Here is a 26,211-nt window from a genome sequence, read left to right as displayed (position 1 = left end):
AATTTTCCAGCTAACGTGGCAAGACTTTGAAATTCTATTAAGGACACAGAGGAGAGGATTATCCCACCCAGTCATTCATCATTGTAATCATATACAGTTGTATTTATATAAAAACAACAATGATAAGAGTATTGATGATATTTTCCCTCCTTCTCTTCTATTTTATTCCAGATTCTGAACAAGATAATGGATGAAGAGATGCAGCTTTCTCTTGTTATTTGGCTATTCCAGACCCTGTTGGTCTTCCTTTAAGACAGTGGTTGTTCACGTTCAATTGATTTGAGCAGTGGGTCCAGTTCTAAGGTCTATGCACGTATGTGTGAAGTCTAACTTTCAAGTCATGCCATTGGGAAAAAAAAAGAGAAAGGAAACGACGCTGGAGCAAGTATATATATGGCTAGGACCATCATTGGCACAGAGGACATGACGTTATGATATTGGGAAATGTAGTTTTATTAAAAGTTTGTTTTAATTGGCTGATATGTATTTTTTTACAATAAACAGCAAAGAAGGAGAAGCATAATTCTTGCCTCCATGTCCTTAATAGAATTGAAAATTCCTGGCACGTTAGCTAGAAAAATTTTTATTCTCTGCAGCAGGAAAGTCCGTCCAAGGTTTTGAAGATTCTGACCCGTGCGACTTCTTTGGAATTTCCGACTCTGCTCTGGGTGACCTTGAATCCTTTGCTGCTTGCTGTAGATAATGAAGAGCAGGTGATCTTGGAAGCTCATCCTTGACTGCATGGGAGGAGTCTGAGAGTACACCATGATCTATGCTATCATTGGTTAATGGCCATCAAGTGTACCTGATTTCTCGACCTCCCCTCGAGCCCGCTGAATTGTAGGCTTCTGCCCAGTCGTCACAGCACCACTGTAGCTTGATAGCTCCTTTGGTCTCACTGCTTTGCCGCCACGCTGGCTCACTCCAAGTCTAGCAGCTTGTCATTCACAAGCTACGTCTGAAGTAACCATCATTCGGTACCCTTCAACCAGGAAATGTGCTAAGTATTGATGCCAGCACAAGCGTATACACCGTCCTATATTTTACATGAATTTCACCTACATGATCGCGCATACTCCATATGAATTTCAAGCCTTACTGGGGAAGCTACAGGCAATCAAGCACAAACACCAAGGCACAAACACCAAGACTCAAACAGCAGTGAAGGGCAGGTGAGTTCCTGTGAATGCCACTAGCTGATTGCAATCTTTTCCTTCTATCACAATGACTAACTCTCTATGGTAAGTGGGGTTTAAACCTATGATCTTCAGTTACATACAGTCCTTTGCAGCAGATGAATGAACCTTTCTGCTAACTTATCTTGAAAGAAAAATAAGTAGTGGCTCTAAATTTACAACTGGAATTCATTCGTAATAATTCACTCTGGTATGCAGCTCAAAGCCTAACTCATATTATGTGGATACTGTCATAACTCTGCTATCTATTGTGCTTGGAGATCAGGAAATTACATAATAGATGCTATATAAAAACCAAATCATAGTCACTCAAAGCAGCTAATTAACAAATTAAAAATATACTTGACAATCATTCGGTATTTCTAGCTGTAGGCCTTTAAATATTGTTCATGACAAAACATGTGCATGAGTTTCTCTCTATGTAAAATAGAAAAATATTATGAATTCATTTTCATCTGCTGGTCCTGTTGCTGGTTTCTGTATCTTTTCTTAGCTACAGATGCAACTTGTCAAGTCTGAAGGCCGTGTCCTGTTGACAGAAGTAAGGGCCAGATGTAGCAAACCATTTGCGACTCGCAAACGGCGAAAATCGCCGTTTGCGAGTCGCAAACGTGGGTTTGCTATGCAGAAATGCATATTGCGAGTCGTTACCGACTCGCAATATGCATTTCCGACTCGCAAATAGGAAGGGGTGTTCGCTTCCTATTTGCGAGTCGCAGTGGGATGCAATACCATTTGCGACCGCGTACGCGGTCGCAAATGGCATCGCAGTTACCATCCACTTCAAGTGGATGGTAACCCACTCGCAAATTGGAAAGGGTCCCCATGGGACCCCTTCCAGTTTGTGACTGGACCCAAAAATATTTTTTCAGGGCAGGGAGTGGTCCAAGGGACCACTCCCTGCCCTGAAAAAATACCGAAACTAAAGGTTTCGTTTTTTTTTAAGTGCAGCTCGTTTTCCTGAAAGGAAAACGGGCTACACTTAAAAAAAAAAAAAACTGCTTTATTTAAAAGCAGGTCACAAACATGGAGGTCTGCTGACGTCAGCAGGCCTCCATGTTAGCGAGTGCCTATACTCGCTATGGGGCCGCAATTTGCGACCCACCTCATGAATATTCATGAGGTGGGTCATTGCGACCCCATAGCGAGTTGCAGTCGGTGTCTGAGACACCGTACTGCATACGAATTTGCGAGTTGCAAATTGCGAGTCGCATGGACTCGCACTTTGCAACTCGCAAATTCGTCAGTTGCTACATCTGGCCATAAGTGTTTTCATTGTCTAATTTCATTGTTTAACACTGTATAATGTGAAGTCTTTCACCATGATATCTTCTGGATAATGGCGCAGAAGGAATGACGTGACAATGTGCAAGAAATGAATTAATCTATTGAATTTTAAATTTGTTATTTTACTTCGGAAGACAAAATTATATGGCCAACTAATGCCTGCACCTGTCTTAATTAAATTATTGTATTCTAATGATTCGAATGTCCAGATGGAAAGCAAGAGAAATGCTTTTATTTTTGTGTAACATCTTGTTTCCTAAATCCATGTCGGACTAACGATGATGTATTTACAAATGACACAATGTGTTTATTATAAAATGTATTGTGTGAAATTGTATAAATGAGCTCCAATTGCTGTCACGGTGGTTCTTTTTTTATGTGGGCTTCATTCTACTTGGATCACTGCTGGTCTGCACTCCTCTTTTCCACTTTGAGATATTTTTGCTAGAAGCATCTCATTTTGTGCATTTACTTATATATTTGCAAATCAGTTTTATTGTTGCTTTAGAGCTCTAGTGACTGCAACCTCAATTTAACTTACTCGACACAAACTGCCCTGTTGGTTTATTTAACTTAATATCAACTTGCTCCATGTGCACAATTTTCAGGCTCTTTCTCTGAGCACACAATGTTATTTGTTTTTTATTCATAGTATGTGTTAATTATTCTAAATGCCCTGATTATTTGATTGCATCTTTTTAAAGTGAATCATATATAGTTTCTTTAAAAAAATCTGCTGAGCAAACAGTTTACCGTTTTTTTTAAAATTTTTGTCGCTATAGTAATAAATCTAATGATAACAAGACCAAAGGCCTGAATTACATGTTGGCAGAGAGGGGACTCCATCACAATGATGAAGGCGTTCTCTCCCCGCCAGCATAGTGGTCGGCCTGCCAAATATAATTGGACCTTAAGTTTGGCCACAGTGGACCACTCTGTCTCCCGGGTGGCCAAATTCTCTGATGGTTCTTACATTATAACAAACACATGATAATGCTCTCCACACCATGGGAGGAAACTGCTATGGTAAGGGGACCATTATATTTTTCTTTACAAAAAGAAAAACCCGTTTTGTGATTTTCTTTCTGTAAAGCAAAATCAATTACTCTCTGCTACAGGACTGTGTCCTGCAAATGTATCCCTATAGCACTGCCATGACGGTAGCCCATTGCAATGTTTTTAGAAATGACTGCATGTATGGGGGTCATTTATAAATTGGTTGGGTGGCCTCTCCACCATGAATTAAATTACTCCATCCCCATGTTGGAATGGAGGGCCGCCCACCCACAATAAATCAGGCCCCTAGTAAGAGCTTTTTGGTAAATTATCTTTTTGGCACAGCTTTGAGTACAATTTGAAAGAAATTGGAATACTATTTGTGGGAGGCGAGTATCCACCTCTCATAATAATCACAGCCCTTGTCGGGATGAATCACAAAAGTCACTAAATAAAGATGTGCTTAACCCCTTTGTAGCTGTGGCACAGAGCAGCCATACTTGACTTTGAGGCAATGTGTAAAGTATTTATCCAGCACTAAAACAGTAATAAAGCCGAATGCAAAATAATAAAAATTCCAAAATACTAAGAACAAATAGAGTAAAATTCAATAAAAATATGACACCAAAATGACAATAATTCAGTAAATGGAACTGGAGAGATGATTTTTTAAATTTGTAAGTGAAAATAGTGTCAAGAAGCACAAAGTTCCAATAATAGTCAATAGACCTCGGGGAACAGAACCTAGGCGCAATTTCACCCTAACTTTGATGGAGCACAGATCAGACACATTAACCAGGTTTGTCTGGGTCAAATATTTCACCTCCTGACTTTAGACTTTCAAGTTCTAATCCACCACAGGAATACATTTCTAAAGCCCCTGGGACCTAAGGGGAGGCACTTAAAGACTGACAAGGTATCAGGCAGAAGCTTGTTGTGCTCCTGCAGATTTAACAGGAAGTCAGCCTTATGACTCTTGCAGTCTACTTCCTTGTCCTGGGTACAGGAGGGAGAGTGGTTCTAGACCATTAGGGCTCTTCTCTGATCACAAACATCAGGTTCAGTCCTCTAATGATAATCCACAGGCCCAGGAATGTTCTGAACATTTATGCTAGTAGTTGGGAATAACCCCGGGGCATGCCCTAACCAATGAGGTTAAGGTGTCCGGGCTAACCCTAGCCACTTTAGGCCTTTTCAAGATGGCCAAAATAATCGTTGACCACACTAATCTTGGTCTCTGAGGGCTGAAGGTGTGTGTTTGGGGGGCGGGGAGCGTAGTATGGTAATGCCAGTGCCCTCTCACATCTAACACCAAAATCCAGTTTGATGCAGTCCCTGTACACACAACAACCTCAGAGACATACATCTGGTATAATAAAGCCAAGTTGTCAGCAACCCATTATTGTTGGAAATCTGTTTCCTTCCTTTGAAGTGTGCCCCAAATGGTATATGTAAACCTAGAAGACCTGTCAAACAAGCTGTGACACTGTAATGGTAAAAGAGGCCCACTGTGATTGGGGCCTGACTGTCTGGGAAGACAACAGAAGGGCCCTGCCAATTGTCAGCTAGCATTTGCCTGTGCTAGGAGAGGTCACTTTGCAGTGTACCAAGGATCTGGGCACAGCCCCCAGCCCACCCTGTCAAGGGAAGGGGAACTCTTCCCCACACCTAAATCTATTTGTCCATATGCTGGGAGCAGGTCACATCACAACACAGGCTGCTATGTGTCATTTGAAAGGCACTGAAAGGCTTTAGAGGCTTTAGGCATGCAAAAGGCCTGTAAAAGTTACACATCTGACTTCACAGTTGAGCTGCATTTTTACCAACTATTAAAAATTGGTGTTTACATTTTGTTTATAGCTAGTCCCATTTCTAGAGACAGGATTATTATTTAATATTAAATCCCAGTGTTTTTCTATGGAATCATTGCTGCTACAGTGAAAATGGCTTTGAGGGCATTTTCACTGTAAGGGTGCTTACCATTAATCTTTTACATGTTTTACTATTACACACCATGTATCCTATCTTTATGGGCAATACGGACTACTTAGGGGTGTAATAAATAGTTAGAAGGAAGGTTTAGGCCTGTCAAAAGTGGTTATTTTGATATGTCTAATTTGCAGTTAAAACTTGCACAACCAGGCTATTGGTGGCAGGCTTGGAGTTATGTTTACATCGAGACTTTAGATGAAGGCACAATATGTGCTGCAGGGAAGATCCCACAGGAATATGATTTGGATAATGAGGGTGGCAAAGGCGCTCACTGGTGGCAATATAAAAAGTTTTGTGGAAGGTCTCCTGGATATCCTATTCGGGTGCAGCAAGTTTTCATATGTCTTTATTGTTGAAAGAACTCACCGAACCGTGGCACATTAACCTAAAATGGGTCAATAACTGCGGCCAATCATTATGCAATTGCTTAATTTTGACGATAGAGATACTGTGTTAACCATGATTAGAGAAAACTCGGACCTGCAATTTAAAGGCTACCAAATCTTTAGTTACCCGGACTTCACTTCTGCAATGCAGGAGGCCCGGCAATCCTGTCAAGAGGTGATGAAGTTTCTCAGAGCCAGAGAGGAAATATTCCAATGCTGTTTCCAGCAAAACTTTGCATTGAATGTAGGATTAAAACTAATTTTTTGCAGCCTGCCTTGGCTCTCAAATTTGTTCAACAGACTATTACCTCCCCCAGTGCTGACGCTTCAGCCTCTGAAAATCTGGTGCATTCCAAAGAAATGCCGACTGCGTAGATCCTCCACCATCAATGACAATTACTAAGAGTTAGTAGTTACTTTAATCTTCACTTGCAGCCCTAATGGACACTAGCACTTTACCTTTTCCAGGTTCATGCTGCTGGCCCCCAGCTTGGGGTTCTGGTTTGTTTCTGCGTTGGTTGTAAGTTCAGGGCTGTCTCTGACATGATTGTAAGACGGGCAACTGTTCATGTCTATGTCATACAGAGTGAGAGGCATGCTCACCTGTCCTGCAGTACAAGGCATAAGGTAGAATGCTATTATGTTTCGAATTCTTCTTTGTGACACCGGCATGATGTGCCTCTGAAGTGCTCCATGGCCCCCCAATGCATGGATAGCACTCTTCTTATTCGTGGGTCCTGCAGGCTGGTCTGAAGATGTTGGACTGGGGTGTTTGGGTATTTGCTGACATTTGGTGTTGGTGGGGGTGAGGCATAAGGTTGGGATGCTTTTGTTTTGTTGCTGTTGATTTTTGTTACAATTGCTCTAGCTGAAATGGGGAACATGATTATACCGTACACAATCCATCACACACTAGTTGCGATACATGCTTACTGTGGACGTATGGGCGCACAAGGGAAACTTTATACTTTCCTGCATGGGTACATTTTTGTACTTGAATATTCAGGAATTAAATTATCAGTGTAAATCCCAACAGGTACTTGCAAATTTGGACATTGTCAATGTGGCTGGGAGGGTGCTGTTTGTGGTGGACATACTACAGAGATGACAGATTTTGTTGCTAAATATTTATAGACCAAATGTGGAACACCAAACCTTTTCTTTATGACACCCTGCAGATGTGCGATAGATATAGGGATTGGTTGGTGCTTTGGGGAGGTGATTTTAACCTTACATTCCCTTCACTGCATGATAGACTATTTTAATTGCTGCAGCCACCCTCAAAGGCCACCTCGGCACTCCTGCACTTAATGCACCTCTATGACTTGCGGATTTCTTGGAGAGAGCTTCACCCATCACTGGGGACTATACTTTCTATTCCTTGGTACGAAACATGTTCTCTCACCTTGATGAGGCTGAGTTCAAGCGGCAGGTGAAGATGGTGAAAATTCTTCCCTTTTTGCTATTGGACCATTCCCCTGACCTGTTAAAATTGCAGAACCCAATCCCCACTGCCGTTCCGCTACTGGCATCTGTTGGGTACAGAGATACATGACACCGTTTTTCGTGGGGAAGTTAGAGAGGCCATGCTAGACTATTACTGCCTAAATGAACACACTGTGGATGCTGTTTCAATATTATGGGAGGCCTTCAATGCACACATCTGAGGCATCTGCCTGCCAAAGAGCTATGGGGTGCTTAAATCAATTCACACTCACCTTTCTTGTCTAGAAAAGGAGCTTCAGCGCTTAGAAAACAGCTATTCAGAAACTGCTAGAATACAGGGTGGAGGCAAAATGCGAGGTCCTGTACTTGGGACAGGTGGTTTGTGTGTGGCAATTTGGGTAGGCAGACAAGCCAAGGGAAACCCTAGCCTGGATTAACTGTAGTGATGCAGGCTTTACAACTGACCCAGTCTCTATCCCAGAAGTATTCCAGACATATTACCTGCACTTAAAAACCCATGAATTCATAGAGATCACCTCGAACTGTCTGAATATCTGCATCTGGTTGCCCTGGCTTGACTTGAGGATGTGGTGCGTGAAATGTTAAATGTCCTGATAACATTGAAGGATGTAAGGCAGGCCATCATGAGCCTTCCAAGCAGTAAGGCTCCAGGTGGGAATGGGCTTCCAGCTGAATGTTGTAAAACATACATAGATATTCTTGCTCTGAGATCCTAGATACGTATGATGAGGTGATTAGGAATGAACAGCTCCCACCCACCACTATGGAGGCAGACATTACAGTAATACTGAAACCTCAGAAGGGCCCTGCGGAATGCTGTTCCTGCCCGACTTAATACGGATGATAAAATAGTCACCAAAATTCTGGTACAGCGTCTGCAGCCGCTCGTGCAATATTTAATCTTAGATCTTGATGACAATACCGCTGTCCCCCGTGGCAGCGGTCCCAAGTACTACATCAAGACGATGGAGTTCTAACCACTGTATTTTGATGAATTTTGGCTGAACAGTTGAATGCCCCAATGGAGTATACTCTGCCACTGTCAAGCTGGCGGGTTCCCACTGAGCATACTTAGATGTTACAGTTCTGCAGGTTTTGTTCTGGTGGTGGACTCCTAACGGAGGAAGTTGTTGTGGGAGGCAACGTACAATACACAATGACAGTGGCTGTGGAAAGGATGCCAGTAGCGCACACCCCATGCACTTTCGCCATACGTGTCCACCTGTATACCACACTACACAACACACTCCATTCACACCAAGATCTTTTGCCATTACATCCCAATACAATATGTACATGCAGAAAACACATAGGCCCTCATTCCAACCCTGGCGGTCTCTGACCGCCAGGGCGGAGGGCAGCGGTGGCACCGCCAACAGGCTGGTGGTGCTTCCTGGGCTATTCTGACCGCGGCGGTAAAGCCGCGGTCAGAAAAGGGGAACCGGCGGTTTTCCCGCCGGTTTTCCCCTGGCCCAGGGAATCCTCCATGGCAGCGCTGCATGCAGCGCCGCCATGGGGATTCCGACCCCCTTCCCGCCAGCCTGTTTCTGGCAGTTTTCACCGCCAGAACCAGGATGGCGGGAAGGGGTGTCTTGGGGCCCCTGGGGGCCCCTGCACTGCCCATGCCACTGGCATGGGCAGTGCAGAGGCCCCCTAACAGGGCCCCATACAGATTTTCACTGTCTGCTTTGCAGACAGTGAAAATCGCGAAGGGTGCCACTGCACCCGTCGCACCCCTGCAACTCCGCCGGCTCCATTCGGAGCCGGCTTCCTCGTTGCAGGGGCTTTCCCGCTGGGCCAGCGGGCGGCCTCTTGGCGGTCGTCCGCCGGCCCAGCGGGAAAGTTGGAATGGCCGCCGCGGTCTTTTGACCGCTGGGCGGTCATTCGGCGGTAACCGCATGGCGGGCGGCAACCGCCGCCCGCCGCGGTCAGAATGACCGCCATAATGCCATACATCCTATAAACAACATACACTCATGATTTACATGTCTGAAGACTTGAATCCAACTTTAAAATAGTGTGTCCCACATAGTGTATTCCAGTACAACTCACTAGGGCATATTTACATGAAAGTGGCGCATCAGTCCTGATGCGCCACTTTTCTTGTATCACTCGATCCCCAGCTAAGGACACCATGGTAGCGCTGCATTCGGAAATATGGTGCACCATGTTGGTCATTAGGACAATAGCTTCAAAATGTTTGACACTCTTGTGGCACTTTACAAGATTTCACTGTGACCCTGTTAGTGTACTTTTTAACGCCTGCTCAGAGTAGGTGTTAAAATGGCGTGCCCATTACTTTAATGGGCCTCCTTTTTTTTGCAGGATTAGCGCCACAATTTATGGAGCTAACGATGCAAAGTACCACAATAGCTTCATAAATTTTGACGCTATTGTCCTAAAGTGTGCCATGGTGTGCTGTATTGTAAATACAGCACCCACGTGGTGTCGTTAGGTGCCGGTAGGGGGGCACAAAAACAGTGGCACATCTCAGCTGATGCGCCACTTTCTTATAAATCTGGCCCATGGGGTTTCGTCTAGTGGCAGTTTTGACTCATCTGAGGTAGCACAGAGAATGATGATGCCTTTTTTCTTTCACATGCAGCACAGCCCAGCAATGTGGCTTGCTGCCTTGCACAAAAAAATGATAAATATGGTTACAGGTTACAATGTGTAGTTAAAAAAAAGTACGATAATCAATTTGCTGGGATATTTGCACTCCGCATTACAAACATTTCCAGACTGTCCAGGGTTCTGATCCCAATACTGCACACTTTTCGGTCATTTTAGCAATTTTGTCTGGCTGCCATTAGATGTTGGCCAAGAAATGCAGAAATGACACTTGTCAAAATTGTTTCTGCTGAGACAATGACCATCAGGAACATCATTAACTCCTGTTTTTACCCGGCATTCCCAGACCCAGGGCCGGCTTTAAGGCAGTGCGAGTGGTGCGGACGCATCGGGTGCTGAACTGGATTGGGGGTACTGACCTCAGGGGGGTGCTGTGTTTAGCATTAACTTACTAAACTTGCGATGCAAAAGCACCTGCTGAAACTTTTCTTGTGAGTCCAGCCTTCAGGACACAATCAAAAGGCCAAGATACCTCTTGTGATTAATGTTCCTGCTAGGGAGAGTGATGGGAGTTTTGTCTAGACCAGCCATAAAGTAGCATAGAGGGTAAATATATCTGCTGCAAAGAACAGAACTATATTTTATGTGGATAGCTGAGTGGATTAGTAAGGCCAGCGTTTACAAGCGTTTTAAAACAAATGAATGTACATGAAAGGGGGGCTATGGAGAGATGGGGGGCACATTTGCCGGGTGGTAGTTAATGAGTGAATTTGAGTAATTTTGTGTAATTAAAGAAAAAAAAACTATATTTGCAAACGTACGTTTTGGTGTATGGAATAGCTCATTGGGTTGAGACACTTGCTGCAGAACTCTGCATGTATTCTGCAGGTCATGGGTCCAGAGCAGGGAATGGCCAACTCAATTCTCTATACCTCTGAGGTCAATAAAATGTGGCCCCCTGAGGGTGGTTAATCGTAACAACTAGCGTTTAAAAGTGTTTGAAGATGAATTAATATTAACAGTCGACTCTTAACTTGCTGTGAGAGCATGTCAGCGTCCACTTTATACTTTATAATAGTTTAACTTGCCTATAAGCACCTTCCAAACAAATAAATTTAAATGTCGCACACTGTGCTTCTGAATGACAAAACTTCTGTTTATAACACATGCAAATATATGCAACACAGCATAGCAAGTGGTGGGAGGTGAAAACGAATGCAAAAATATACAGTTTCACATTCACATGGATTTGCAAACTAATACAGAGTTAGAAACGTCAGTGAAAAGGTGCTACTGTTGCCACACTCGAATCACTCATGATATATTGAGTAGGGTAACTTCCTGAGGCTATTGAATGTGATACTAGGGACCGTATGTGTGACGTCAGATGACAACATCTACATGAGGTTAATTGGTAAGAGTGAGTATGAACACGGGGAGTCATTATTAACTATATGGCCATCACCCTCACTGGTGATGGCCAATTTACAAGATTTACAAGAATCTGGTGAATCAGTATTGATGCGCCAGATTTCTTGCACCCCCACCACCACCTAAAGACACCACTGGTGCTCCATATTTACAATACGGTACACCATGGCGCATGTTAAGCCAATAGTGTCAAACTTTTTGATGCTACTGGGCTGCTTTGCTGCAGTAGTGTAAAAAATGTTGACACTAGTGCAGCAAAGTTCAAGGAAGCCCATTGATTTCAATGGGCGCATCCTTCTAATGCCTGCTTTAAGCAGGCGTTAAAAATGACTCCAAAAATGGCGCAATGAAATCTTGTAGATTTGCGGGCCTTCTAACACTGGAACGCCCACCTTGCATACATTATGCCTGGCGCAGGAATAATGTGGTGCAAGGGGTCGCAAAGTGGTGCAATGCATTAATTGTGCCACTTTGTAAATATGGCGTGGCAATTTTTGCATTAAAAAAATGATGCTAATGTGGCGCAAGGAGGTGCTAGGGCTTTGTAAATCTGGCCCTAAGTACTCAATCAACAGGCACTCTTTGCAGCGGGGACATTAATGTTAGCACCGTACCCAGCAATCCTGGCACCAATAAAACTCAGCATGATGTTAGGAAGGGTTGGAGTGAAATTACCATAAAGCACAGCTTTAATGTGTTGGAGGGATGGGATATTATTAGTTTTGGGGTTGGAAATAGTTTCACAGCCTTGGAATGTGAGAAGAAGGTTTATCTCCTGGGTCTGTCTGTGTTTGTTTTCAGGGTTGTCAGCGTTTGCAGGAGTCTCTGCAGGCGATGAAAGCATCTGGACATGGATTGTATTTCTGAAGGGTGTTCTGGTTTCATGAAGCTGATGCCTTGTAGACGATGGTATATGTGTATATGTTCTAAACTGAATTTCAGTGGGAAGCCGATAGAGTTGGCTTTGGAGTGGAAGGTGCATTTGAATTTCACTTGGCATGTGGTTAAATGTTTGCTACATGGTAGAAGGTCCTTAGTGATGTTATGGTAGTCGGGCACTTTTTTTTACGAAAGTGCATTTCTCTGGTAGATGGCAGAGGGGACAAGTACCTGGTAGGTGGAATGTAAACTAAACGTGGAAAGGAAAGGTTTGTTCTTGGAAGGCAAATCCAGAAGATACTCGGCCATTAGTAACCTTTTGTTCATGTGATCTTTAAAGAAGGGCTGGATATTAATGTGGAACTGGATGGATCTAATGTATTGGGTAAGTGTGTGTTGGCACAAATCTGCGGGCAAATTGGCTCAGAAAATTAAGCCATCACTGATATCTTTGAGTGGCCTGGGGATCAAAACCTGAATCCCGATGGTGGTTTTGCATCTTTTCTGAGGTCAATAGGTTAAATACCAGCAAATTAAATAATAGTAAATACTGTTCTTTACAACACGAATAGAAGAATTGCAGCAGAAAAAAATACTATATAGGCAATTACTGAAAAAAGCAGTTTACAAATGTTCATATCAAACAATATGTACTTTTTGAATGGTTGCTAAGACTGAAACCCCACTCTAACATCCTACCCATCAGACACTGAGGAGCTGAGCTTGTACAGTCGGCCACCTGTTACTCACATCACAAAGTATCTGTTTGGTATTGCACAGCCAGAGGTGGGAGCAGGTCCAACATTTCACTGGTTTGTGGATCATGGTTTTCAGGGAATGGCACATTCAGTTTTTCCTGGGGACCCACTAAGAAGTGAGAAGATTCAAGGAACCAGACCTTCAACAGAGAGACCCCTTGTCTTAGCCTTCCTCAGACAAGCGGGTGATAACATAGGCCGACTGATTCATTTTACCCCCTACATAGGCAGAGTGTGATCCCTTTATGATTAAACATGACTGCTTTAACTGCCTGGTGGTAAAACTGGCTGTCCACTCAATTGGATGATACATTTTAGGGGATGAAAAAATAACATCTCATCTCTTTGTAGCCTAAAAGTCTTTGCCTGCCAGTTTAGAATTGATATTGAATTAGATAAACTCTGTGAAGCAACTGCAGGATTCTGAGCCTGGAAGTAAAATATTAAGGTAGGAGGCAAAAGACCAGGAAATGGAAAGAGCATGTGTAGAAAAAGCTTTTCGGGTGCAATTTTTGAAAGCAAGCCAAGGTAACTGTGGAATCAGATGCACATCCTCTGTATCTTACCTTTTAACTCCAGAGGATTGTGGTAGTGAACCTCAAGCCGTAAATATTTAGAGGAACCAGGTCCTCCAAAGGCAAGTCCAGCTTCTTCTGGGTAATAGAATGGCTGCAATAGTAAATTTCATATAAGAAACGTGGGTTCCCCATCAAAGTGCAAGGAGCATCAATGCATGAAAATAATGGGGCAGCTTCATTAGACAATATAGCTAAACAGCTAAACAGTGTGTCACAATCCAGAAACAGGCACATCTATTTAAAGTCATGTTCTACATAATAAGATTGATTCCTGGTTGAGCTGGAAGAAGAGACTCCCTGTATGTTTTTTTTTGGATCCTATATTTAAGTCTGAGACACATGATTATATAATTATGAGCAGAGAAGGAGAATGTCAGGGGTTTCGCTGGGATTAGCATTACTGTCTGTAGTTTTACCCCAGGTCTGCAAAGTTTGGATTTCTAACCCAGGATGCAAGGACTTAGTTTAATGCAGAACAAATACCATAGGAACTGCAGCCCCACACAGCTGACTGAGCATTACTGGGAGGGTAGTGTTTTCTAAATCCCTAACAGTCCCATAAAAGATTCAGGGACAGATGTGTAATCTAAAAGATCTTTCTTTCACTCAAGGACCACTAGAAATTAGATATGCATTTTGACTTTTTTTCTAAATTGTTATTTTAAAATTCCCGAATCTAGTGCATTCAATATTGCATTGTAACATCATCGAAGATAAAAATTAAAAACAACTAAGAGTTCCATAAACAATGAAAACAACAGGGAAAAATTGTAACGTCATTATCACAATTTGTAGCTGTAATACCCTCACTGTGCTATCTCTGGGCACTATGGTAGTTCTAGCAGAATCAATCAATAACCTGGGGTAGCAAGGCTTGTTGTCTGTTTAGAATAGCTTGGTTGTTATTTTGAGCATAAGGGCAAGAAGATTATGTTTGTGCGAGAACACAACCCTTGCACCAGTCAGTAAAGCAAAAATGTTTCACCGACCCTCAAAAACTCCGGTGCCACGCCAATCATGATCTTTGCCTGGGTGAAGGTTCTCTCTGAATGAATTGTTAGTTCCTGGGGTTTACATAGGGTATTGACCACTGACTCTTATCTTATGTTTTCAGAATTGAATGGAGATTTTAAGACACTAGGGCCCATATTACGAACCTGGCGGTCTCATGACCGCCAGATTAGCGAAGGCGGTCAGACCGCTGCCAATGCGGTGGTCCAAGCACCATATTATGACCGTGGAGGCAGTACTGCAGTCGGACTGCCAGCACCACCAGGATTAGTCGTCCCGGCCATCTGGTGGTCTTGGTGGTTCTAATCCACCAGGGCAGCGCTGAGGATTATGATTTCATTCTCCGCCAGTGATTTCATGGCCAGCACGGTCGCAATGTTCACTGTCTGGTGCACCCTACGCACTACAGCATTGCCGCCGGCTCTATTACAAGCCGGAGGCAATGCTGTAGACAATTTCCCAAAACTGAGGTTCCACCCGCTGACCCAGCGGGAAACTCAAATTGGGCCTGGCAGGGAGGCAGCCACAATGGTGGCAACCTCCCCATTGGAATTTCAGCGAATGGGTTTTTCCGTCCACAGAAATCGTAATGAGGCCCTAGATCTAATCAGAGTAAACCAATGGGATGCGAAAGTCATAATCTATGTAAAATGCCCCTAAGCATTTGAGTCATATTCAGCTCATATTAACTGTGTCTACTTCTAAAACCTTGAGATGCAGATATTGAGAGGATGTACTAGACTTATGGTGCATAATAATGTAACGATTCAGGCTATATGATCTTTGAACATGAATGCAACTTTCACAAGTTCTGTGAAATAAGACAAAAATACTGAATGTGAACTATAGTGCAGACAGGAATACTATTATTGACACTATAGTTAAAACAAAGCCAGTTTTGCATGCATTTAGGAACTTCAAACTATCATAAAAGGAAAATAAAGAAGCCTAAAAAACAAATCATTAAAAGAAATAAAATAATAGAATTGTGAAGGGGAGGCATAGTGTGCATGACATCCCTGGAATACCTTCATACAATCACTGAATGTGTTTTTGCATACACTTCATCTTCATAACCCTATGACACATTTACATTACAGGAGAATACACTAGAAATGGGCATTTGATGGAATCCCAGTCCATTACTTGTTCCATGCTCAATAACACGTTTGCATACTAAAATGAAAGGGTTACCTTCATTGGAAAACAAAGGCTCACAACATGGCAAAAACTACCTTCCACCAGATTGCCCCTTATTTGTACCGCTGATGTTCGAGGTATGAGATAAGAGTGATACATGAATGTATGGGGATTTCAGCCAATGAGGACCTAGCCTAGACGCACTAAAAAGGCGTTTCCAAGGTTCCCACTAAATATTAGCTCAGGTCAGGGGTACAAGCAAAAAGGGTGGGAGCTTTTCCTTCTGGAATCACTCCCACAGAACTCACTCCAAACTAACAGCCACTGGCTAAACTGATGAGTAATATCGCTATTTCAGTAATATAATCTTCACAAACTGATAAGGATCAGTCGAGAGGCATAACACAAAATTGAGGGCATCTGCACTCAGACACACTGGTCCCTGCTGTTTGCATGGTCTATGCGAGATAACATTTCTATAATAAGTTTATCATCACTTCCAGCACTGATGGGAAAGTTTGTGCATGCCATTCCTATGGTGTACATTCTGAGCATACGCATGCACGTTTAAATGACAGGCATGGTAAATTAAAAGTCACGAACTAATGAAACATGAGAGTCAAACATGTGATGTGGTGATTTAATGATACGGTTAATGTGTAATAGCCAAGATTCACTAACCTTAGCACCCATGGCCCAAGCCGCCAGGACATGGCGGCAGTAGTTGAGGCGCTCGGGTTTCATCTTAGAGTCACACGGCCCGTTGTAACGAGGAAAGGCGTCAAAGCTGGCAGCGCACTGGAAAACCTCCATGTGATGCACCACAGCCTCATTGCCTTTGGTGATGATGGGTTCATACTGGCAGAGACAAAACGCATCATCATCAGGACCATCGTCAGAATCATATTACTGACAGACAGACTTTTCACCATCATCCCATTCACTACAGCATCTGTGCCATATACTATTTTCAGTGAACTACACCTTACAGTGCACAGTGCAGAACGAAATAAGATGTGCCCTATCAGTTTCACATTCCACACTGAGGCCAGGGTGTGCAAGGTTGCATACCAATTTGTACAAGCACAGCCTTTCATGATCAATACAATTACTATAATTATGTTTGATAATTGTAATGCCTGCAATTTACAGTGCCTCAGTAAAGAAACATTCTAGCCGCTCTATATTTTCCTAGTTAATCTCTGGCATGAAGTTAAGTTCCCTTATTAGGTTAATTCTGGCTAACACGGTTATATTCCTATGTATGGTCGAAGTTAAATATAAACTCCAAGTTGAGTTCCTAAACTAATTCATACATAAGCAGTTGTACATAAATTCAGCGTATTGAGTCTTGTAATATTTTTAATTTTTAAACTATTGTATTATGTTTTGATTCTGTTCATCCTTCCACTGCATAATATTATGTCAAGTGGAGTTACATGTAAATATATCAGGAGGTCCAGGAGACCTATAAAAGAATGGTACACATATTAATTAATAAATACTAAACTATTATTATTAATACGTACTGTATTTGTAGACTTCAAGGCAGTATAACTAAGACAGAATATTGTAATTAGATGCCTTTAAGTCCCAGAACAAAGTTCTGATTGGTTGCTTTAGGGATAATAAAACTGAAGGGGTGTCCAAAGACAACCTTCAATTTTACCAAAAGGAAAGTACAGAAGTGCGTTCGTGGCAAGCACAGGGAAGGTGAAAGAGAATTAAGAATGCTTTGACTGCTGAAGTCATCTGGAGTACAGAGAAATGGGAAATGAATCACAGGTTACCCTTTACAATTCGCATTCTAACATTGCAGTAGATTTCAAGGAAGAGAGAAAATAACACCATTGAGTAGAATCAGTCATTTGAGATCTGTAATGATACTGAACCAGTGTATGTTTTTTTTTAATGGAAAGGGGAAAGGGGGATAGACGAGGTTAAGGGGGTAAAGCAACATCTGCCCACCTATTTCTTTTTAGACCTATGTCTGGTGGTCTCATTGGCTTAGGGATTTGTATCTGTGTTTTATGTAAGAAGAGGTTTTGGATATCAATGTGGACACCTCACCATAAGGCACACGGTGCAGATGCCTTCAAAGGTTGCATACTTTCCCATGGATACTCCTCAGTTTATTAAGGTTATGGCTATACTGTCAAAATATTATTATTGTTAATCAATTTGCACAATGGCAGTGATACTGGAGTGAATTATCTGTGAGTGAGGGTGTGAATCATGAATCCCATAGGCAAAGTCTCAACTTTCTCCATCCATGTCCCTTCCCTTGCCTGAGCAAGAATCATGGGGCGATTACATATAACTGTGTCCCAGCTGTTGCCTGTACCTTCTCTTCGCACCCTACTGCTCAAGTTATTTTTGGTTTGGGTTAAGCATGATGAGTGAGCTTGGAAGAGACCTAATTGGACCATCCTGTACCAATCCCTCGTACTCGACCAGGTCACCATTCCACAAGAAAGGCACATTACTGGTTAATTGAATAGTGCGATGCATACAGTGCTTACCAGCATCCAACACGTTCTAAAGATAGAAACACTTGCATTAACTCTTTAAGTCTTATTGAAATAGTCATAAATATAAAAATACATTCATTTTTATTAACAGAGGTTCTACTTCAATTTAAATACGCAGTAATTCGAGTGTAAACTATAGGTGCATCTCGTATTAAGCAGTAAATGTCAGTAAACACACAAAAGTGATGGGATGAATTCTTGCAATACGTCTACCCACTGGCAATCACTCGGGGTAGCAGTCCAAGCTATCATTCTTTTGCCCATCATGCTGCTTCAGACTAGGCCCAGCCATACGCAAATCAGTCTTGGCCCTGCTTCAATAGGAACAGTCCAGCCTGAACTGTTAATACAGGCTTTTTTCAAACTGGAACAAAAGCAACAAGTCAGTGGCCAACTTGTTTGGATATTTCTGCAGGCGAATTTCAGATTTCAGCGGTCATGTAGAAATCAGCATATTTTAGGTATAGATTCACATTCACCAGGATGTGACCCCCTCCCACGCATTAATATCTGCTTATATTTATTAAACAGGTTTCTCCTTATGCATTCAACTCCTCTCGTGGCTCACATGTGTTCAGGCCAAATGTAGGGTCTGTCAAAGTAGAGAAACCTTCAACATAGAGTGCAAGAAGCCCTGAAATATCATTATCATCCCTGTATTCAGAAGTGGCTAATGTTCATTAAGCATAGACGCATACATAATATTTCTACTGACCTCTGATCCAAGGACTCCTCACTTTCAGAGACGTTAATTAATCCTTTGGACATGTCATTTTATTGCCATTCTATGGGCTTCTGTATCATGGGTTGTTTATTTGTATTTTTAGGTTTCTAATGGGGCACAAAGAATCAATTGCTTGTCTCACGGTGAAAGGATGGTGATGGTTAACCATGCATCCAACTAGCACAGCATGGAACACTGTCAAAGTCCAGATGTGAAAGGTACCCGATCTGTTAGAGACAGCATAGGATAATGGTGCTAGCTCAATGCTTGAGAGATACTGGTGAGGGAAAGGTTATTTGTCTCACCATTGACACTGGACCACATTATATAATGCATTGTTGCAGCCCCTGAAGCCCTCTGGCTTCTAAGCAAAAGGAAATCATCTGGAAAAAATATTTCTTTCCATTGCTCAAGTTGACATTTGAATTACAGGGCTTCTTTTTTAGATGAATCACCTGTGACTTTCAGTACTTAGCAAAACTGTGCAGTGAACCAAACTAGAGGAACTGGTGATGTTACATTTAGGGGCAGAATTAAGAACCCCTAGCGCCACCTTAGTGCCGCCATAGCATCATTTTATTTTATGCTAATGTGGCGCTAAAGTGGAATTTTCCCCGCGGCATATTTACAAAGTGGTGCAATGAATGCATTGCGCCACTTTGTAAACCCTTGCACCACATTATGCCTGTGCCAGGCATAATGTATTTAAAGGGGCGTTCCCCCGGTAGGGTGGGCCGAAAAAATGGCACAAGGAAATGTAAGAGATTTCCTTACACCATTTTTTTGGCACTTTTAATGCCTGCTCAGAGAAGGCTTTAAAAGGGGGCTTCCATTATTTATAATGGCCCCCTATGTACTCTGCAGGAGTAGCGCAAAAATGTTGCCATGCAGTGCCACTTTTCTCAAATTTGCCCCTTAGTCCCCTATTACAAATGGACTTGATTTCCTTTTAGGAATACTATATGGCCAGAAGTAAATTTTCTGGATAGGATCCGTGCCCATACATCCAGCCATTACGAGTGTTTACCCCTCCTCCCCCAAATGAGGAATAACATGCTGAGCTGGATTGTCGAGGTTAGGATTCGAGGGAGAGGGGCGTTGTGGGAGGCTTAAAGCATGGCAGTAGCTATGTGAAGGAAAGGGGAGTTTTTTTTCTTCCTAGTCCAAGGGAAGGCCTCAGTGGGGGCGAGCTGTAATTGCAACCTGAGGCTCATGCGGCACCCAGGAATGTGGCCCTTGTGTTTTTTCTCAGCCTTGCAAGAGATCATGTCCCGAAAGGATCATCTCAGTGCGACAGATCCCTCACAATCAGCTAATACAGTCAGCCAGTAAAATCAGCTACTACAGTTTGGGCCTGGTTCCCAAACACCCTTTTCTCATAGTCAAACGTGAGCATATATGGTAATAGTGGACAAAGAAAGATCACAATTACAATTTGTGCAAATAACTCCCCTTCATTTACACATGGGTGTTGTTTGTGTACAAATAACACAGGTATGTCTGTGCGAATTGTATGCTAACCAGGAGTATTTTCAAGTTACACTCCTAACAGAGTTCCTACGCAAACAATTTAATAGGGTTCTAGTCAAGGATGTATGATTATTATGCCTGATGTTGGGGTTTTATGCCATTCCCACACATATACACTCACTCACTCAGTTCTATGCATTCTCAAACACGCACACAAACACCCATTCACAACACTCACTCATAACAAATTCATAAATTTATACATACACACACATAGAAAACATTCAAAATCATAAAACCTACGTGACTTGCAGATCCCAGAGAGGAAAGCCTCGGAGGTCCACTGAGGATTGGGACTGCTGCCTTCTCCTCATTGGCTGAGCTAAGGTCAGCCAATGAGGGCAGTCAACAGTCACTCACTTATCACAGAGTAGGATGGAGTCACTGAGACTTGCTTGACCCCGCCCTACTCTGTGACAAGGTGTGACATTCGGCCCTGAGCACTTCAGTGCTTAAAGCTGAAGCGCCTGGGTCCGCTGCAATCCATGACGCTCTCCCTCATCACAAGGGGAAGGGCCTTGTGGCACTTTTTGTCCCAGAATGAGGAGGTCACGCCCACAGAACTGTGAAATCCTCAACCTGGCAAAGTTCACCTCAGGCGGCCAGAAGCCTGCTCATTTGGCTGCCTGATCTAAACAAGAAAAGTGATAGGCTGACCTCTGCTCAGCCTGACAGATGCTCTTGTCCGGATAAAGATGAGGAGGTGTGGGCCATCCGCATGTATGGGTGGGCAATGGCTAATTTGCCCCGAATGTCGTCTTCCTCAATATTTTTGTATTCATGATACTGTGACCTAGATACTAATGTCAAACGACATTGTGGAGTTGATATTTCAGGATATCCACACTTCACAAGGCTTAGCTGATGCTGAACAACACAACACACTCTATACTTGAGAACTATTGGCTATTTAAGATACCTTTCTACATTTGAGGAATTATCTGAAGGGAGCTAAACATCAAGTGACTGTATGGACAAGCTATAAACAAAGTACACGCTCGCTGGATGCTTTTGTTCTCTATTTTTACTTTGTGGTTACCTACAGACCTGAATGTTGTCATAACGGACAGAACCTCCTATCACGCCTTACATATTTGCCACTCATGAATACAAACGATCTTTTCTGAAAGATGTGCTAAAGGCACTACATTATGTGTGTATTTGGTTGAAATATCAACCTGAAGAAACTAAGGGTCTGATATAGGTCGTGACGGATATCCCATCCGCTTTATGATGATGCCCATAGAAGATCATGGGATCATAATATGGCGGACGGGATCTCCATCACATTTCCCTCCACCAAGACCTAAATCAGGCCCTAAGTCTGTTTATTTTTTTTTACAAACTGGTTTTTATGTATTTCCTACTTAGAAAGGCTTTCTTAGGCTGGGAAAGCTAACCTGATGAATTCCTCTCTTTGCAAACAATTATTCCTTTGTGGTTGTTTTCCCTCCAACATTATTATTTTAAGAGTCCCCCCTTCACTCTTTTTCTATTTTATTTTCTCAGTCTTTCTACTCCATTTTTAAGGGGGCTCTTAACCCCTTTCCTGTTACTAGTTCCATAGTCTTGCCAAAGCCATTTAAAGCTGCCTTCAAGATTCTTAAACTCTTCCACCTTCTCCACTTCAGAATTTGGGTGGTCAGGGTCCTACACCAACCATAGCTTCTGGTCTACTGGCTCATAGTCTCCTAGTTTTGGAGCCCTCAACTTAAAGATGCTCTAGTATGTGATGGTGAAGAAAAAGGAGGGTTGGTGAAATTAAATATTTTCTTAGGATCACACAGTTTACAAGAACTGAATAATCACAGGCTTTCTTGTTTCACATCTTCATCATATTTTGGTCAAGTGCCAACAGCGTCAAAACTAAATTTCTCTAAATTGTGTTTTTGTAATTTTGATTTCATCGGACAGGTTTTCAATAAAATACAAAATATTATTTCATTAGAATGAGGGTAGGCTGAGGAGTACTCTTACTGTAATAAATAGCATTCACAAGAAGCTCATCAGTCTAATTTTTTCTCTATACAATCTAGCAAGTCTTTGTATATACTGGATCATTACAATCAGGAATGTAACATTGGTGCCTAGATGCACTTGTAAATGAGCATCAAAGGTATAAACATACATTACATCAAAATGCATACCAATGCTGGTGGCCAGATCTTCAGAAAGATCTAAAGACATATGTTCAATCCTACTTTCAAGCCATATTGAATCATACAAAACCAGCGGAATTAATTAGGCCATTGCCCACTCCATCTCAGCCATAAGCCTGAATTTCTATGAATTTTATCATTGATTTGCCTGTATCTGGGTCTTGTATGATATTAGTAGTTGTGGTAGATAATGTCACTAAAGTGGCTGATTTTATACCTGTTCATACCCTACATTCATCATCAGTACTTGCTACATTCTTTTTGAAAGAGGTGGTACTATACATTTTCTTCCTGAAGCCGTAGTCACTGACTGAGTTTCTCACTTCATCTTTGGCTGTTGGACAGCTGTTTTAGGCTTGTTGTAAATTGATGGTCGTAAGTCCAGTAATCTACCATTCTTAATCAGCTGGATAGATGGCGTGAGTAAATCAAGCAGCTGAATAATACTTAACATGGTGTACTTGCTCAATATCAAATGGATTGGATCCGATGGATTGCACTGGCAGAATTTATATTTGGTAAATGGTTCCACAATTCTGTTAGCTATTCACCCTTGTTCTGTACATTCGCTTTAATCCTCAATCACTGTCATTTGGTTTATCTACCTCATTTCTATCAGTGACCCATCTTCCGATGAGGCTACCATCTTTTCATTGAAATATTGTTGCACATCTCAATGCTGCCAAAGCTGTGTATGCAGACCACCATCGTCCTTCCTCTGATTATCAAGATGGTGATGACAAGGGGCCTGATTTAAAGGTGGTGAATGGGTTACGCTGTCATAACATTATATAAATCTCATATGCCCTATTACAGGCACAATAGGATGTTGTGCACTTGTAATAAGGCAGACAGGATATTTGCCATGTTGTGACAGAATAATACGTCAGACAGACTCTAAATCAGATCCAAAGCCTGCCTTTCTACACACATAACCTACAGTAACTCGTTATCATTCCAAGTTTGCCCCATGCTCTGTGGGACCTTTTTCTATCTTCAAGGTGGTTAATTTGATGGCACCTCGGCTGGCACCTCTACATTGATGTACTCACCCTGTTTGCCATGTTTCTCTTCTGAAACCCATTCCTGTAGTTCCTTTGAAGACTTCTCTTCTTCCTCCTCCTTTGGTTGTGAATGATGAGATTGAAAAAGAAGTTAATCCCATTCTGGACTCAAGCATCCATAGTTACAGTTTTTTGTACCTTGGAAGTGATAGAGCCACCTGAGAGACTATGGAACCCTCTTCTTTTGTGCATGCTCCCTGGCTGTTCTTATGTGTTTTTCTCTCTATATCTCTCCAAACCTGGGTGTTGTAGGATGAGGTGCACAGTCAGGAAACAGTACCAGTTCAGGTGTTGCGCTAGGCTGTACATAACTACTTATCTGCATAAACTGCTTCTGAGAGAAGGATATTTTGAGGGCTGGACGCTGGCATCTGTGGAGACTAAGCACAGTATGGCAGTGTCCCCCACATGTAGTTGCTGGGGAAAACTTTGTTCTGCACTTGTAGCAGCCATTTTGGGTAGATCAAAAGGTTAAACAGAATGATCACAATGGTGTAATATGCATATCGGCAAACATCATTCTTTGGGATATCTTGCACGGGGAACTCTTTGCTTTACCACATTTACATGTCTTTTAATTCCTGTGTGTAGTTGCACCTCTGAGTCAGTTTAGACAGAAATGATATAAAATGCCAGAGGGAGAATCACTCTTTCCCTGACAACATTGTGAGTTGGTGGGTTTATCTCACGTTCCATATAGTTCACACTTGGACTCTCTTTGATGTTAATCTTTTCATCACTCCCTCAGTTCCCTTTACTGTAGAGTTTATGTTTTCCTTGCTGTCTCCCACCTTCCTTGGTTGTGCTTCTACAGGGTGCTAGATCAGATTTAGAGTCTAATATTTCCACCCCAGACCACAGCGCACAGCATCCTTTTTAGAATGAGGTGTATGCTTTTTACCATTGTTATGTTATGTGTATAACACAAGATAAATATGACAAAAAGTAAAGCACACTATCAGCCCGTAGGATATCCAAGAGTAAAACAGGAGTGTGTGCTTAGCCGTGTGTGTGCCTAGCCCTACTTATGGTAGGTTGGTTAATTGAAATGCCAGGTCTTCAGCTTTTTTGCAGGATTTAAGAAGAGAGGAGGAGGCTCTGATGTGAGGTGGAAGCTTGTTCCATGCTTTAGGAGTGATGTAAGAGAATGCTCGTTCTTCTGACATGGTTCTGTGTATATGTGAGATGTGTGCAAGTAGGAGTCCTATTGAGCAGAGGTGTCTGGGTGATTGGCCTTGAATGCATTGTAAAGAGTTTGAATTCAGCGCATTTTTGTATCAGGAGCCAATGTAATTCTCCGAGGTGTGGTGTGATGTGAGTTCTGTGTGGGAAGTTGAGGATGAGTCTGGCTGCGGAGTTCTGGATGTTGTGTAGTCTTCTAATGAGCTGCTTGGTGAGCATGGCGTAGTGAAAGTTCTCACGGTCCAACTTGCTGGTGACTAGGGTCTGAGTGGCAGTTTTTCTAGTGTCACGGGGAAGCCATTTGAAGATCTTTTTCAGCATCTTCATGGTATGGAAGCATGACACAGTGATGGCATTGAGTTGTAAAGTCATATCCACTTTGCTGTCTATTATTATCTTAAGGTTCCTGGCATGGTTTCTTGGTGTAGGTGTGAGTCCGAGTTCGGCTGGTCCCCGTTTGTAGTCTCCTGGTGATGTTTTCTCGGCAAAGATCACTACTTCTGTCTTTTCAGTTTTAAGCTTGAGGCATTTGGCTTTTATCCAGTTAGCAACTTCAGTCATGCAGGCAGTGAACTTGTTTATTGTGTTGGGGGTCTTGCCTGAGAGGAAGTGTATGAGCTGCATGTCATCTGGTAGGAGAGGATGTTGATGTCGTGAGCATAGATGATGGTGGCCAGAGGGATCATTTATGCGTTGAAGAGGATGGGAATGAGTGATGAGCCTTGGAACACTCCACAAATGAGTATGCAGGCTTCAGAGGAGTAAGCTGCCAGGTTGACAGCTTGTGTTATGTCCGTTAAGGAGAAGATCCACCAGAGTGAAGGTCCTATGATGCTAAAATCATGCAGAAACCCACTGAGGAAGCGATGTGAGAGCATGTCAAATGCTGCAGAGAGGTCCAGGAGAATGAGGGCTGCCATGTCTCCTCTGCTAAAGAAGCATCTGTGTTGTATTTCAACCTATATGTCTGAAGTTATTCAAAACATTATTCAAAAAGGTTTAAGTTGTTTGAAGCACTTAACCCTTGTTTAAACTCTCTCAGCTAATAGACGGATTTTGAGACTTCCTCTGACTCAGCCAATTAAACACTTTCCTTAATTGTTTCTTGGGGGTTTCCCCTGTAATCAGAATTAAAATGCTCCATAGTACATTTCTGACTTTTACAAGCAACAACAGCTTAGGCAAACTGCTAACAGATACTATGATATACATAACTAGCAGGATCCTGTTTAAGCTGAGAAATTAAAAAAAATAAAATAAAACAATTTAGACTGAGAAATTAAAAATCAACATTATGACTTCAATGTCTAGTTTGAGGGTGGCTGCACT

The 26,211-nt window shown here is 42.4% G+C and overlaps 1 protein-coding gene across 1 annotated transcript in view; it reads right to left on the bottom strand.

Annotated features, from left to right (window-relative positions):
• Positions 1-26,211, bottom strand: part of DBH (dopamine beta-hydroxylase) — a 434,022-nt gene that overhangs the window by 181,528 nt on the left and 226,283 nt on the right. Inside the window, exons 6-7 of the mRNA XM_069242302.1 lie at positions 16,374-16,550; positions 13,530-13,632 (exon numbers count right to left, since the gene is read on the bottom strand). Coding sequence (XP_069098403.1) covers positions 13,530-13,632; positions 16,374-16,550 — 280 coding nt within the window. The remainder of the gene's footprint in view (positions 1-13,529; positions 13,633-16,373; positions 16,551-26,211) is intronic.

This window comes from Pleurodeles waltl, chromosome 6 (genome assembly GCF_031143425.1).
Source record: "Pleurodeles waltl isolate 20211129_DDA chromosome 6, aPleWal1.hap1.20221129, whole genome shotgun sequence".
Taxonomy (NCBI): domain Eukaryota; kingdom Metazoa; phylum Chordata; class Amphibia; order Caudata; family Salamandridae; genus Pleurodeles; species Pleurodeles waltl.
The sequence above is the reverse complement of the archived record's forward strand: the minus strand, read 5'-3'. Positions and strand labels throughout refer to the sequence as shown.